Source organism: Gobius niger (assembly GCF_951799975.1).
Source record: "Gobius niger genome assembly, chromosome: 1".
NCBI lineage: Eukaryota > Metazoa > Chordata > Actinopteri > Gobiiformes > Gobiidae > Gobius > Gobius niger.
In genome coordinates, this window is record NC_136852.1 from 48,469,252 (window position 1) to 48,483,525 (window position 14,274).

The following is a 14,274-nucleotide window of genomic DNA, read 5'->3' on the forward strand; positions in this document are numbered from 1 at the left end:
GCAAAATACAGTCGTCTTGAATGAGAATGTTACCGAGTAAAGATCATCAGTACCTTGAACTCCGTCGGGACGATGAGTTTGGGAGTTTTGAGCCCCATCAGCATATCGAGCCCCACAAACGTCATAATGGACATGAAGATGGAGAAGTCACTGATCAGTTTCCTAAGCTGTGGAGAGGAAGAATTTTTTTTTTTAATCTGGAAACCGTTTAGGGCCAAGAAGAGGGCAGAGATGAGAATGAACCAATTGAAACTGTTCATATGGATCTTTTTATTAAGATTGAAGCTACACTGCCTGACCAAAAGAAAAGTCAACACAAAAAAAGAACATCAATGGGTTCTTTTGGTCAATTCAATCTAACTGCATCCATTTACCAAATTACATTTGTTACTCTGTGTGACCTTTTTTTTTAATGATAACTTGGCTCGGCTAATAAAGTGAATTTTATTATTTCAGTTCCATTAGATTTGATTGTCATGGGGGGGTACCTTGGTGGGGAAGTAGCGGCTGAACTTGAACTTTTTGAGGGTGACGGTCATGGAGTAGGTCCCGAAGAAGAGAATGAAGGACATGAGGGCCAAGTCCGGGACGTATTTGCACGATTTCCCCACCAGCGATCCTCCGTACGTCAGGCAGTCCTTTTTACTGAGCTGACTCCAATCCACCGCTGTCAAATTCAACTGACGAATGAAAAACAACAAGTCAAAGTTTAAGTTATGTTCAAGAAAGGTATTCATCAGAGTTTCTACAAGAGGCAGCAAGTCAAACATTCAATAAAACAGAGGATTGAGGGGAAACTCTGTTAATGCATGTTGAAACTGAAAACTTACCCCAGACAGAGAAGAGGTGTTATCTGGCACTGGGGCTAAACATTGCAGATCATTGTAGCCACTGGAAATAAGCAAAAGGCACATATAGAAAAAATATATATATACATAAAAAAAATTAGCAACCTATTTACCAATTTAGAAGGGATTCTTAAATTCTAATCTCTAGTCTCTAATCTATCAGAATCACCAACTCTTCTGTAAACTAATCTGTTTACAGTGATTTCATGAGCTGTTTCTCGGACTCATTAGCGGATGTTGTGGCCTTGACTTGGGGGCTGGAGAAAAGCTGAATGTAAGGGTGATGCAGTGAAGGTTTTTTTTTCTTTACTACTCGCTTCTTTACTACTCTCCGTGTGTTAAATTCTGACCTCTCTGTGCTCAAAGGTGTGGCTTTAAGATGGAGATGCAATTCCGGCAAGTTTATGTATACATTTTACACCAAACATGTACTTACTTGTAAAAGACAGCAGCCACATTGTTAGAGCATGGCAAAGACAAACAAGACACAAATGAGTTACAGAAATCAATGTCGGAAAACACCCTCACAGTTAGGACGATTAAAGGGAGATATCTCACTAGTTTGGCTTTGTGCAATAATCGACATGTTTATTGACATTTCCAAAAAACCTCTGCAACTTTTGCTGTGGGAATATAAGTTGATATTTGTTCGTATTGACCTTGTAGTGACCCAGTGGCTGTATGCGTGGTCAGCATGCTGCCTTTACTTTCCATCAGTGGCCTGTAGGACGCTCCAGGATCAATTGTTTGGCAGGTTTTCACCGCTGACGGAGCCTCTCACCAGAAAACCTACAAAACAATTGATCCTGGAGCGTTGTAGAGACCACCGTGATCGAAAGGAAAGATGCCACACTAACCACTCAAACAGCCACTGGGTCACTACGAGGTCAAACACACACAAATATCAACTTTATTTTTGTATAAAAAGTTGCATAATGCACCTTTAAGATAACATTTTTTTGTATAAATTCCATAAACGTGGTTACCTTTATTTTGAATTTCTAAATTTCCACATTTTAACCTATTTATTTATTTCAAGTCATGTATGTGTCTAACTGTTAATTTCAGGTAACTATGCCCTCTGCTGCCAATAGTGGGTAATGAAACATTTGAAAACACACTTTAGCAGCTTTGAAGCTCAGAAAAGCCCATTTAGCAAAAAAAAAACAAAAAAAAAACATCTCCCTTCAACCTCCAATATCATTTATATTCTGCTATTTATGGAGTACAGTGTAATGGCAGTTGCATAATTCACACCTTAAGAATAATTCAGGGCAAAAAGACTGCTGTGGCAGGTGAAGTGCCTCCATATGTTTGACAGATATCCCCCCTCTCAAGGTCTACACTCCGTCATTAACATGTATTGAAATACACACACTAAATATCAATGGATGAACCTATAAAAGACTACGTATCTCCATGACATAGAGAGAGGCATCATTTCACAGACTGATGCCTGGAAACGATAAAAAGCCATACACAGAATACATTAGCATGCACAAGAGACGAGCACAGTAAAAATGATACGGCAGTTCAATCTGTCTATGTTTTTTTTTAGCCCCCAACCCATACAGTAAATCTGACAGAGGAAGAGGCAACTAAAGACATCATTATTGCTGCATCCAATAAAAATGCAAACATTGCTTTCGAAACTATATATAAGAAGGAAATACTGAATAACTATAAATAATTACAGCCACACTGCAGTACATTCCTGGATTGTTATATACTGCCAAATCTCACTGTTGTAAAACTAAAAACATTAAACAGCATTCCTGCAACACCAGCTACTACTGATCATCAAGACACCAACACTGTTATCTTTGCAAAGGGTTAGCAAAAGCATTTGGAAGTCAAACAAAACACTGTAACTAAAGAATGGACTAACTATAGACTCCTTCTTCCTGAAGCCGTAAGGAAATGGGGGCGGCTCCAATGGACTTCAAACTTTTCTGCTCTTGTTTAAGTTGTCATTGACTTGGTATTCTGAACTCCATGTGTTTGTCTTTTTCACATTCACTATTTTTATTTTGTTATTTGTTATTCTAAATATTTCTTAAACGAAGTGGAGATGAACTGACAATATCCCGCTCGCTGCAAAGTCAGATCTAAAGAGAGACGAGCCCAACTTAGAGTGAAGACCGATGTTTTAGGAAGTATTTTTACACCGATGAAACAGCTTTGATCTGGCAATAAAAGCTCTTTTCTCCTCATGGTGGATGTGTCTGGGTCATGTTCATTCCAATTACCCACTTATTGCAATCAACACCTTCCGAATAAGTTGACGATCATTACAATAATTGACCTAAATTGATTCATCTAATTTGTTGTTGCAGCTCCACTTCATAATTATCTTTCGAGAACATCATCGCCACTATCTTCACACTCGTTTGACGTCACTCGGAGCTGACTAATCCCCTCTAGATCCACTCCCCCCCGAAACATCCCATGAACTCACTCGGGTCGGGCGCCACGCACTCGCACTTGTAGGTGGTCACGTAATCGGGCTTGAAGTCGGTGTTGATGGGGTAGTACTTGAACGAGCCCACCATCTTTTTAATGGCGTCGGAGATGAAGATGAAGGAGATGAGGCTGGAGAAGCCCTCCTCGGTGAAGCGCGTCATGTATTTGATGATGTAGCTGGCGTCAGTGGCCACTAGAAGAAAGCACTGCAAGCACGAGTGAATGCCGATCCACAGACGCAGCTCCAGGTAGTCTATGTTGTTGTTTCTGATGGGAATACAAAAGACTCGATGAATAAAATGAGCAAAACATGGATATGAAATGGTACAGTGTGACAACCAGGAGCTTTCGTCATTTCACAAGCTTGATGAGTCTAAGTACAATACATTTGCTTGTTTGTTATGATATTGTAAATCGTTAAGAGGACATTTAAGTTTAATTCATTTTCTTAATGAGGGGTGTATTACACTTTTTGCAGGTATTCGATAATAAAGGCAAACACATCTTTGTCAGTATCCTACACTTTGTTGGCTAGAGTACGCAATATTGATCTAAACCAGCGGAAACTAATAAATCAGTTTCACTTCCTGATCCTCCAAGTGAGCTCCCATAAGCCCCTCCCACCTCCTTTTGCTCGTTTTTGCTGTGCAGCTGCTTCAATAAAACAAAACATAGTGAACGTATGGCGACTGATTTTATGTCACAATGAGATGAAAGCATTTCCTGGATACGTAGGACCTCAGGAGGAGGAGTTTGGGAACTGTCGTTGCGGTGCTAAGAAATCCTACTGGTGAACAAAGATAACTTAAAACACAGCTCGTGGTATGTTTTTGGCGAAAGAACAATATTTTAACATGGTAAAAAAAAAAAGCTCTAAAAAGTCTATTTTGCATAATACAGTAGTACTGAAATGTACATCTTGAAATTGTCCAGGCTGGACTCTGACTAAGTCCCATAGTTATTCATTCAACAATCCTCAAGTAACTCTCTGTTGTTTTTATTTTGCAAAAGTAAATGGTAAATGGACTCTTATATTGCGCTTTTCTACCTTCATTCAAAGAGCTTTATAGTAAGGAACCAGTCACCCATTCTCACTCTCATTCATACACCAATTTACGCAGACGCTGGAGGCAAAGTGGACGAAATGTCTTGCCCAAAGACACAATGACAGTGTGCACTTTCAGGAGCCCGGATTCGAATCCCCGACCTTCCGATCATGAGACGACCCGCACTACCAACTGCGCAACTGTTAGAAACACTTTATCTCCCATCATGACAGATTTGAGAAGGGAAACGTCGACAATTTAGAAAAACCCTACAATGATGAACATAAAACTACATCTCAAGGGTAATTTGAGTTGAATTGAAAATTTCACATTTTCGTCCGTCCAAAAATGGCTACAACACACAGCGTAGCTTGTTTCACTGTATGTCTGCTCCAAACATGGTCAAAAACAACAAATTAACTGGAAAACGCCTAAACACTTCCAAAGAGACTCTGAGGGCTGCGGCTCCAAGCGGTACTGAACGATATCTGACTGGGGGAAACTCACTTGCTGAATTCATAGAGCAGTTTTTCAAAGATGAGGATTGGCCCCGTGGAGCTGAGGATGATGAGAGGCTGCCCCCCGAACATGCAGAAGACTGAACCGGCCAACGCAGTGCCCAGGAAACTCTCCATCACGCCCTGAGACCAAAAAAGACAAACAAACAAAACATTCAGCACAACATGCATGATGTCAATGTCAGAGTATTGTGAGGGCAAGAAACTTGTCAACACAGGCTTGTTTAGCGCAATACAAGACTAATCCCTTATTCATATTATTATCATCAAAAATGTACAGTTCTTACTATTGTGGACACCAAAAAATAAACAACTCAACATTGGATTTTCTTTTTTAAATCTTAGACAAAAATGACTTAAAATGCTTGAAATATCAAAATCTGATTTTGAGTAGGTTTGGAGAGTTTTAGACTTATTTTAAGTGTACAAGTAAATGTCTTATTCAAAGCAAATTAATGCTTTTTCCATTGGCACTTATTTCAAGACAGTCCGGACCTACTCAAAATCAGCTGTAATTGTCTCAATTCTAGCACATTTCAAATGAAATCAAATGAAATCAAATCAAATCAAACGTTATTAATAAAGCGCGTTTCACACAAAATGTAACACAAAGTGCTTTACACCGAAAGAGGAAACACCATCCAAGGAGCCGTCTGCACCGGGAGCAGCCAACCAGCACTCCCGGGACAGAGGGCTCCCTGCACACACATGCGACAATAAAATATTATTATGTATATTTTATCTACATGATCTGGCGACCCCCCAACTTTGTCTCGCAACCCCCTTGAGGGTCCCGACCCCCAGGTTGAGAACCACTGTTCTAAGCAATGGGTTGAGGTGCATTGTGACATCTACAGAGGTCTGAGCAGTCTGCACGAGGTGCTCTTGGGAGAGAACTTTGTGCGCATCATAAATGACCCTTTCCATCCTCTAAACAGTGAGCTCAAACTTTTACCCACAGGAAGGAGGTACAAGGTCATACAGTATCGAAGTACAAGAGCTACTTTGTACCCAGAGCATAGAATAGAGACTCGATGTGACGTGGCCTTAAGGTGAAACCAAAGACACATTTTTGCCTCGGTGGACATTCATTTTCAGTGTCACAATTCTGCCAAAAGTGAATTACATTGTCACATCTATATAATCCTGCTTAGTGGTAACATCAATCCCCATAAGGGAGTGGAAGAAACATGATCAAGTGTCAGTATCTTAAACCTGGGAGTGGATGGATGGCTGCCTGAGCAAAAACACTCATGAGAACAAGGCAAGAGGCTGAGACGAAAGTAAAAGCACTAAAATTTCCTCCCAGGACGATTTCCGAGAACGTTTTCTTGGCAGGTCAGTGGTTATTAACAGGTTTCTCATTTGGCTGCAATAAAACGTGTTATGTCTATGCATGACATGAGATCTGCTCATCTGAGGTCTAGAAATGAATCAAATCACAGAAGAGATTAGTGGATTCTAATGAAGCCGACATTTGACGGGACACGCGTTGTTTCGGTGATTGAAGACCACAGCAAGTCAGGAATCTACGACATATGAGAAAATAAACGGTGATTTTCGAAAACTGTCTTGAATTTTGTGTTCATAAACCATTTCAAAGAAAAGTTACGTCGCAAATTAATTACGAAGTGCCTTGGAGTGGCGCTAACTGGGGCGTTGTTCTTTATGCATGAGAAGTCAAACTCGGTTACACGTGAGGAGGACGTATAGTCGTTCTTCATCTCCTTCTGACAGGACGCATTAGTTCCATGTAAATGATACAGACAAGATAAATCAACGGCGTCCCCTCGTGTTCGTCGACGGGCTGCGGCGAGAGAAAAACAGCGAGTATGTTGAACCTAAATGGATTACAGTGACACACAATTCACACGAGCACTTCCTGTTCTGACAGCGGATCAATCTGTATCTCTCGTCAGCGTAGTTCTCATGCGGCATACTTTTCAAATGACAGTGTTGCGTATTAGCCGTACTCGAGAAAGATAACCCCACTGATTCTGGGATATATTCTGGTTTTGCGTTATGGATAGTCTATCAAACAGTGCCATAACAATAATTTGGCGACATATTGTGCAGCCCTGGGAAACTGATTTTGGCATCACTTAGCTCCAGCCACGGATCGTGTGTGTGAGAGTCACACCTCCACGTCAGCCTAACAGCACAGAGCCACACCTTCGTAGCAGCCAATCATCGCCCTCAGTTCTGCTTTTAAGCCTCCAGCATCCATGGCTCATCCGCTTCCCCGCTGTGCTGCGACTCACCTCCACCCTGTCTCCACCTCTTCCATCTATGGCTCTCCCTGCTGCATCCTTCACAGATCTCCCGTACCACCACAGTATCCAGGCTCTTTCACTCTAACCTGTCCATCCATGCAAACTTTAATTCATATATCAATGTCTACTGCCGGGGTCTGATCACCAAGCCAACCATGTGTTAATGAATCTTTGCTGCTTCTGTCTGTTTGAGTCTATCAAGGTTGAAATACTGGGTGGTGTTGGTGTGGGTGTTGTAATAGCTATAAGTCTTCAGCCACAGTAATAGCTGTAATGATAGCTAGTGTGTTAAGAACATTCTTCTGTGAAAGTTTTCTCTGACAAAGAACTCGTGGCGGTGAATGCAGAGTTCATTTTTTCCCAGTTCACTTGCACATTCACATTAGGCTGTGCCAGGCTATAGCATATTGAGAATTCATAGGCTTTTTGTAATGTGTCTCCGTTGAGCCACCAAAACGCATTGATAAAAAAAAAAAAAAAAAAAAAGGACATGCCTCAAGGACAAAGCCATCACATTCTGGAGCTGATCCAACAGAATAAGGCTACATTTGGCCTAATATTACATCAGCGGGGCCTGGAAACAAATGAGCTCCGAGAAGAAAAGCACTATTCCCTAATTTAAAGCTAAGAAGGCAAAGAAAGGGAAGAAGAAGGATGTCCTCTCTGTCAGCGCAAATGAACTAAGGTTAAATTTTAGCTCCCCTTGAGTTTTAAAGTCCAGACCCCTACACAAGTAGTTATTATGAGCACAGATATAAGACTGGAATCTGAACAGCTAAACAAATACAAGAATCACAAGCATTTGTAACAGTCTGAACAACAGGATCAGCAGGTTCTGTAATTAATAAACCCCCCCACAGAGACCAGAAAGAGGCAATTGTATCACTAAATGATTGCAGCCTTTGGTTGTGTCATGATCATCATTCAAACCGAAGCTACATATTTTTTGATGGAAATACGTGTTCCACCTGGTAGTTGTCGGTGGCGTCTCCCAGGAGACCTCCGAACGTGATGGCATTGGTGATGCAGCCCAGGTAAATGAACAGCACCGCGGAGATGGACTGGATGTGGAAACCTTCGTAGAAATCACTGGGAAACCACGGCAGTTTACGCTTAATGTCCAGGTACAGGCCTCCGCAGAAACTGGAAAGACAGAATGAAGAGAAGAAAAGTTATTTGGAGCAGAGGTGGGTAGTAGTACTACATTTACTCAAGTACATGTACTTAAGTAACTTTTTGAAGTAACTGAACTTTTGTAAGTAGTTTATTCACATAGTACTTCCATTTGAGTAATATTATAATGTACTCTTACTTAAGTAAGTAAAAAAAAAGTTCTGTGAGACTTCAGTAAAGTGACATATCTGCATTTTGATGTGAACAAATTTGCATTTTGTGTTTTATTTACCTTATTCTTCATGATATATTTTTATATGTATTTATTTCTTTGAAAATATAAAAATGTTCACATAATTTTAATGTTATTTTTTGTCACTACAGAAACATAAATCATACTTTTACGCTCAAGTACTTGCTCAGTACTTTTTTTTACTCTTTAATATTTTGGCTACTCTACCCACCTCTGATTTGGAGGATCCACAAAACTGAATGTGAAAGTAATATAGGCAGTCTATTCAGTGTCTGTAAAATTGTGAAACATTATTCATGATTTTGTTTTGGGGAGGAATGGATAAAGAAAAGTTCATTTTCTGACTTTTTCCCTGAAAATAGTGGCATCCATTGTCTACTGAGCTCAGACAGACTATATACACTATAGCTAAGAAAGGGCTACTAGATGAATAGGAGTTCCAGCTCATTGACATCAGCATCTCGAAATGATAGCAAACAGGGTTAATGAGAATCCTCACAAGGGCGCAAAAAGAAGAGGCATAAAGATCAACATTGACCGGCTGAAAACAGATCTTTGTTTGCTCAAAAGAAGAGTTGATGAGCTTAAAGCACAGAGGAGAGAGAAGACTGAAAAGACAGACACGACTTTGGGTTGCCTAAATAACTTATTACTTTGTAGCAAGATGTTATCATATGAAAACCTTTGCTATGATGGGGCGCGTGTGGATGACCAAGCGCTTACACAAGCAACACACTTGCTTGTGTAAATCTTCTCTATAGTGTCAAGTCGCCACTTAAAATAATATGCCCCAAAGTAAACTGAGCCTGTTATTCTGACTAATGCCTATGATCCAATTACATTTTCATCCACTGGTTGAGCAAAGGAAGACACTCAAAAATAAACATTGTAAGAGATAATGAATGCAGAAAGTCAAAGCGGCCAGATGGAGCCGTAGTCATGACATGGGAAAATCCTTTTTTTTTTTTTTTTAATTTGCAGATCCTACTGGCATCGTCAACAGCGAGAGCTGACGCCAAAGGGACAAAGACTAATCTGCGGATCGAGTGCTCACTAGAGGACATTTGTTGGCCCTGAAAGCGTTGTTCTCCTTCTGTGCCAAAGTCTAGACACAGTTGGGAGTTTGCCAAACGTTTGTCACGACGGGGGGGGTGGGGCTGTTGACGTACCGTCCAGTGAAGGCCAGTTCCTCCCCGAGCTCGTGCTGCTCAGGCATCTCCTCGTCGTCAGACAGACGCCCCCCTCCTCCGGCCGACCCGTTCATCTGGCCCAGTTCATTTAAGGAGTACTGTGACTTCCTGCAACGACACAAATCGTTTAATTGTTTTCAACAGTATGATGGATTTAGCAGGAGAATTAACCTGATGTACAAGATGGTGATGGACACTTTTGGGATCACTCCACAAATTTGATGTTCTATTGAAGTCGGGTAAACAAGACCCGACTTCAATAGAACATAACTGCATAAAACATGTGACCTTTTGTCGGCTGAAGGGACTTTCTTGGGCGGCTCGATGCGGATTTTGGGGTCCCACTCTCCAGGAGGAAGCACGATCACTTCATCCAAAAACTCATCTATCCCAGCGATCAGGTCCTCGCGGTCTCTGGCCTTGTACGCAACGTCACTGAAGAGCTGAAGTTATGAAGAAAGAGAGAAGAGTAAGGAGATGGATGGACATAGAAACTCACTCGTTTGAGTCCGGACTCAGTGATAGTGTCTAAAGCAGCGGCTCTCACCTGGTATGGCTACACACACGAATCAAATACTGTTCAGTTTGAAAAGATGTAAAATACTGTCTTGTTTTCTGTTTTGTTCTCTGATATCTTCACCCTGTAACCTTTGTTGCACAACACAGTTAATAATGAAAGAGGTAAGTATGGAAAAGGGCAGAGCGATATTCATAACAATGAACATCTCAATATTTTGGGGGACTTTCTCGATAACCATGATGAAGCGATATTTTTTTCTCATCAGAAATATGCAAAAATGTGCAGGTTAACGGCTAAAGCTACATTGCACTGACGCTCAAGAAGATCATTGTTCTGAGCAGACTATAAAGTTGTTCTGTTCTGTTCTTTTGTTCTTGATTTTTTTCATTGTGCCTTGTTTTGTATTTTCTGTATTCTTAGAGTTTATTATCTATTCTATGTGGAGCACTTTGGGCAGCCATAATGTGTAAATGTGCTATAGTAAATAAAGTTGTCCATGACCCATTTTCTAGTTTTCCCCCACTCTTTTCCAAAGCTTTTCCTTAATTTTTATATAATTCTTTCCCCTACAGACGGCATTGCATCATACAAGGCCTCGCAGAGGGGGGGGAGGAAGTATCTTTTGGGAGACACAATTCTTCATTTATCACACATAAATAAAGTAAAGTCTAAATTGGTTCCATATGGATGTTTTTTCACAGCGGATTGTTCAGTAGAAGTGGAAAAATGGCAGTCGTGGCTAGCGTTAGCACGTAGCATGATGCTAACATGACGCATTATGTTAGCAGTCTCTGTTATTAATGCATTTATGAGCTGCTGAACCACTTTGCTCCTCTCCATGTCTTTGTATCTTTATTTAGAAGAAAACTAACTTGATAATTTAGTATTTGTTGAAGTAGCTTTGGAGTAATTATAGATGATTTAGATTTTTCTCCTCTTAGTTTTCCCTTCAAACATGACCATATATGGGCGATTCCATTTTATTTATTTATTTGTATTCTTTCCACTATTTCCACACATATCCCCAAACCACACACATGTTTTTTATTATTTGATAATGCACATTTGCACATCTTTTAAACATTCATTTGGATATTACCTTGAAGACGATACATTGCCCACCTCTAGTATGGAGTCAGCAAATTGCCAAGAGTCAGAGGCAAAAATCAAGGCATTTAGGCCAGAAAAGTGTTTTTTGAGACGAAAGTTAAAATAAGCCCATATGGTTATTAAACATATCAACCTTTAGTCTAATCTGCGCTCTTGCCGACAGTCAGGACCTAATCATGTGGGATGAACCTGAGAGTGAAGCGTGGCGGGCCAAATCAAAGGGTCAAACTAATTGGCAGAGTTTGTGCTTTCGGCCGATGCGCGCTGGTTATAAATGGCTCCTGTCCACACTCGCAAACCGCAGGCCGCTTGACTCAACTTTTCAAACAGATGAAACTTGGCAGGTCTCCCCGCAGAGCAGAGGAGACGGAGAGCCTCTCCCCCGAGTCATGTGAAATAAAGACATCGATTTGCTTCACCCACACAAATGGTTTGACTTGTTTAGGGCATCTAAAAAAAATCCCAAACACAACGTAGCTTGGGCCATTTGCTACATTTTAAGAAGGAATCTGCAATAAGGTTTTTCTCATCTACCACTTAATGAATAATAGCCAGGCTCAATCTTGTGAGTTCAAATCCAAATGACGACTTCCTGTCACGTCTACGTCCGCCTTAGCAATGCTTTAAACACTGCATCTATTGGCTGGACTATCTCATTATAACCAATATTTGCATCATATTTTCCTACTTGTTTGATGGATCTGTGACAGTTGACATGAACTTTTCTCTAGCCATCATTACAGGCAGACAAGTGTTTTGTAAAGTCAAAACCTCGTCTCCCACATTACCAACAATTAGCATCCTCTTGGACAGACGTATCTGAAATACCTGTCCTTTGGCTACTGTGAGGACAATGCAAGTCATCCGATATTGTTTCTAAGGGTAAAGGCAGGCTTTATGATACCTGTGAGGAAATATGTTGTCTGTGTCACCAAGGCAACCTGGGCAGCATTAAGGGACTGAGCAGAAGGAAGTTTAAGGTCAACCTAAAACATGGGTTGAACCTCCCAAGCCTCCATTTTTTTCCATACATAATGAAGTATAAAAAATACAACATTAAGATTACGTTTTTGCTATGTTTGTCTATACGTTTGTTAAGTGGTGACGTCACAGCTCTACTTCCAGGTTTGCAAATGTGCCAGAAACTACAAAAAACTCTTTAATACCACAATCAATATTTCTGAAACTCAACAGAGAGTTACTGAACATACGAATTTATCAGGCCCATTAGCCAAAAATGCTGTACCGACTGCTAAAAAAGTAATATCTACCAAAATCGGTACATCTGGGTTAGCGGAGATAAATGCTATCGGTGTAGCAGCTACGCTAACCCCAGAAGTACCGACTTTAGCACCGGTAAATACTTTTTTAGCAGTAGGTACGGCATGATGATGGCTAATGAGTCTGAGAAATACGTAGGTTCAGTAACTCTCCGCTGAGTTTCAGAAATATGGCTTTTTTTAGTTTTTTATGTTTGTTTTTTTCTCGCATATTTGCCGGTATGCTAGGACCCGGAAGTGGAAGTCATAACGTCGCACTTAACAAACGTATAGAGTTTGGGAAAACGTACTGTTTCCATGGAGATCCGCCATGTTTGTAGGTGCTAGAAATCCTTTTCCATAGGCTATCATTAGCTAAAAGCAATATAAAAAGTGCAACTAAAAGTGAGCTGCTGAGTCACTACTGGTAAATACATGTAACTCACTGTAGTGTCCAAATGTTTTAATGTGAGTTAATGTTTAATGTGTGTCCGTTAGTTTATTATTGCTGCAAGTCCCATGATGCTTAGCGATATGACACCACGATCCTGAACTCTATTCGTAGTCGTTCCCAAGATAAAGGGATTGACAGTATTTTATGCACTCTTGAGTACTATAACAGGTATTTTATCTCTGTTGTGTGTAATAGTATTTCTCAAAATCATTTAAAGGGACAGGGGTTCTTTCTATGCTGGATAAATATGCACCACAGGTTATATTCAGGAGCTGAAAAGTCCTGACCAAACTTTGCTACGGTTGCAGGTTGGCCCTTGATTTGAAAGAGAAATTGTTCCTATGTAGTTTTCATTAACCATCACAGTAACCATGGTGACACACTGTAAAATGTATGTAGTAGCCGCCTAGCTTCTTCCTGGTTTTAAATGCCTTGCCACTTAGTAAAAGTTTTTGTAGAAACTGATCCATATGAATGTATTTGTTACACGTTTTTACTCTCCATTTTTATACCAGTGATAGAAATTGCAAATGAAAACTATATCTATATGAACAGGCCAGTGGGAAAGCTTGGCACCCAAAGGAAACCCACCAAGACACGGGCAGAACATGTCAACTCCACAGTGCTTTTATGCTCCGTCTTTTCAACGAGTTTTTCTTTTCTTTTCACTGCTTTATAAAAACAACATATTTGAAAGAACTTACATCATCCACCATTAGTGTTGCTATGGCCCGGCCGATCTCATTATAGGACTTGGCCTTTCCCTGCGGTCCTAAAAGAATAAACAGGAATCTGGGGAGAGAGACAACGGACCGTGAAGCCTGTGTTTCGTAAATGAAAACAAAAAGAAAATAACGGTGTCCTGTTTTGAGTCCATTCACCTGGTGGGCACTGGGACTTCGGTCAGCCCCCCCAGCGTCGTCGCTTGGGCCAGACGTACAAAGGCCACGAAGGGTTTGGTGAGGAAATCCACTTCTCCGACCAAAACGTTCGAGGCCTCCGCGTCCCTCGGGATCTTCTTCATGAATTTGTTTTTGAGCTGCAGAAAACAACGGTATCGCGAGGGTTAGAGGGTGCACTTATACAACAGCGTCTTTACGAACACAAGGCATGTTGATTTGTAGCCAGAATAAGCGCTTTAAGAGGGAAAAAAAATCAGGTTAGAAATAGAATTAAACAAAACAGGCTTAATTCAAATATATCATATCAATAGTGAGGCATAACTAC

General features: G+C 40.7%; 1 protein-coding gene across 1 annotated transcript in view; it reads right to left on the reverse strand.

Moving 5' to 3' along the window:
• The window catches only part of slc4a5a (solute carrier family 4 member 5a), a gene marked incomplete at its 3' end in the record, with an annotated part of 62,123 nt that overhangs the window by 8,324 nt on the left and 39,525 nt on the right, over positions 1 to 14,274 (reverse strand). The window contains 11 exon segments of the mRNA XM_079567144.1: positions 54 to 167; positions 489 to 680; positions 831 to 871; positions 874 to 891; positions 3,307 to 3,578; positions 4,865 to 4,998; positions 8,117 to 8,291; positions 9,684 to 9,812; positions 9,993 to 10,147; positions 13,752 to 13,839; positions 13,929 to 14,086. Of these exon segments, the coding sequence (XP_079423270.1) occupies positions 54 to 167; positions 489 to 680; positions 831 to 871; positions 874 to 891; positions 3,307 to 3,578; positions 4,865 to 4,998; positions 8,117 to 8,291; positions 9,684 to 9,812; positions 9,993 to 10,147; positions 13,752 to 13,839; positions 13,929 to 14,086 (1,476 nt within the window).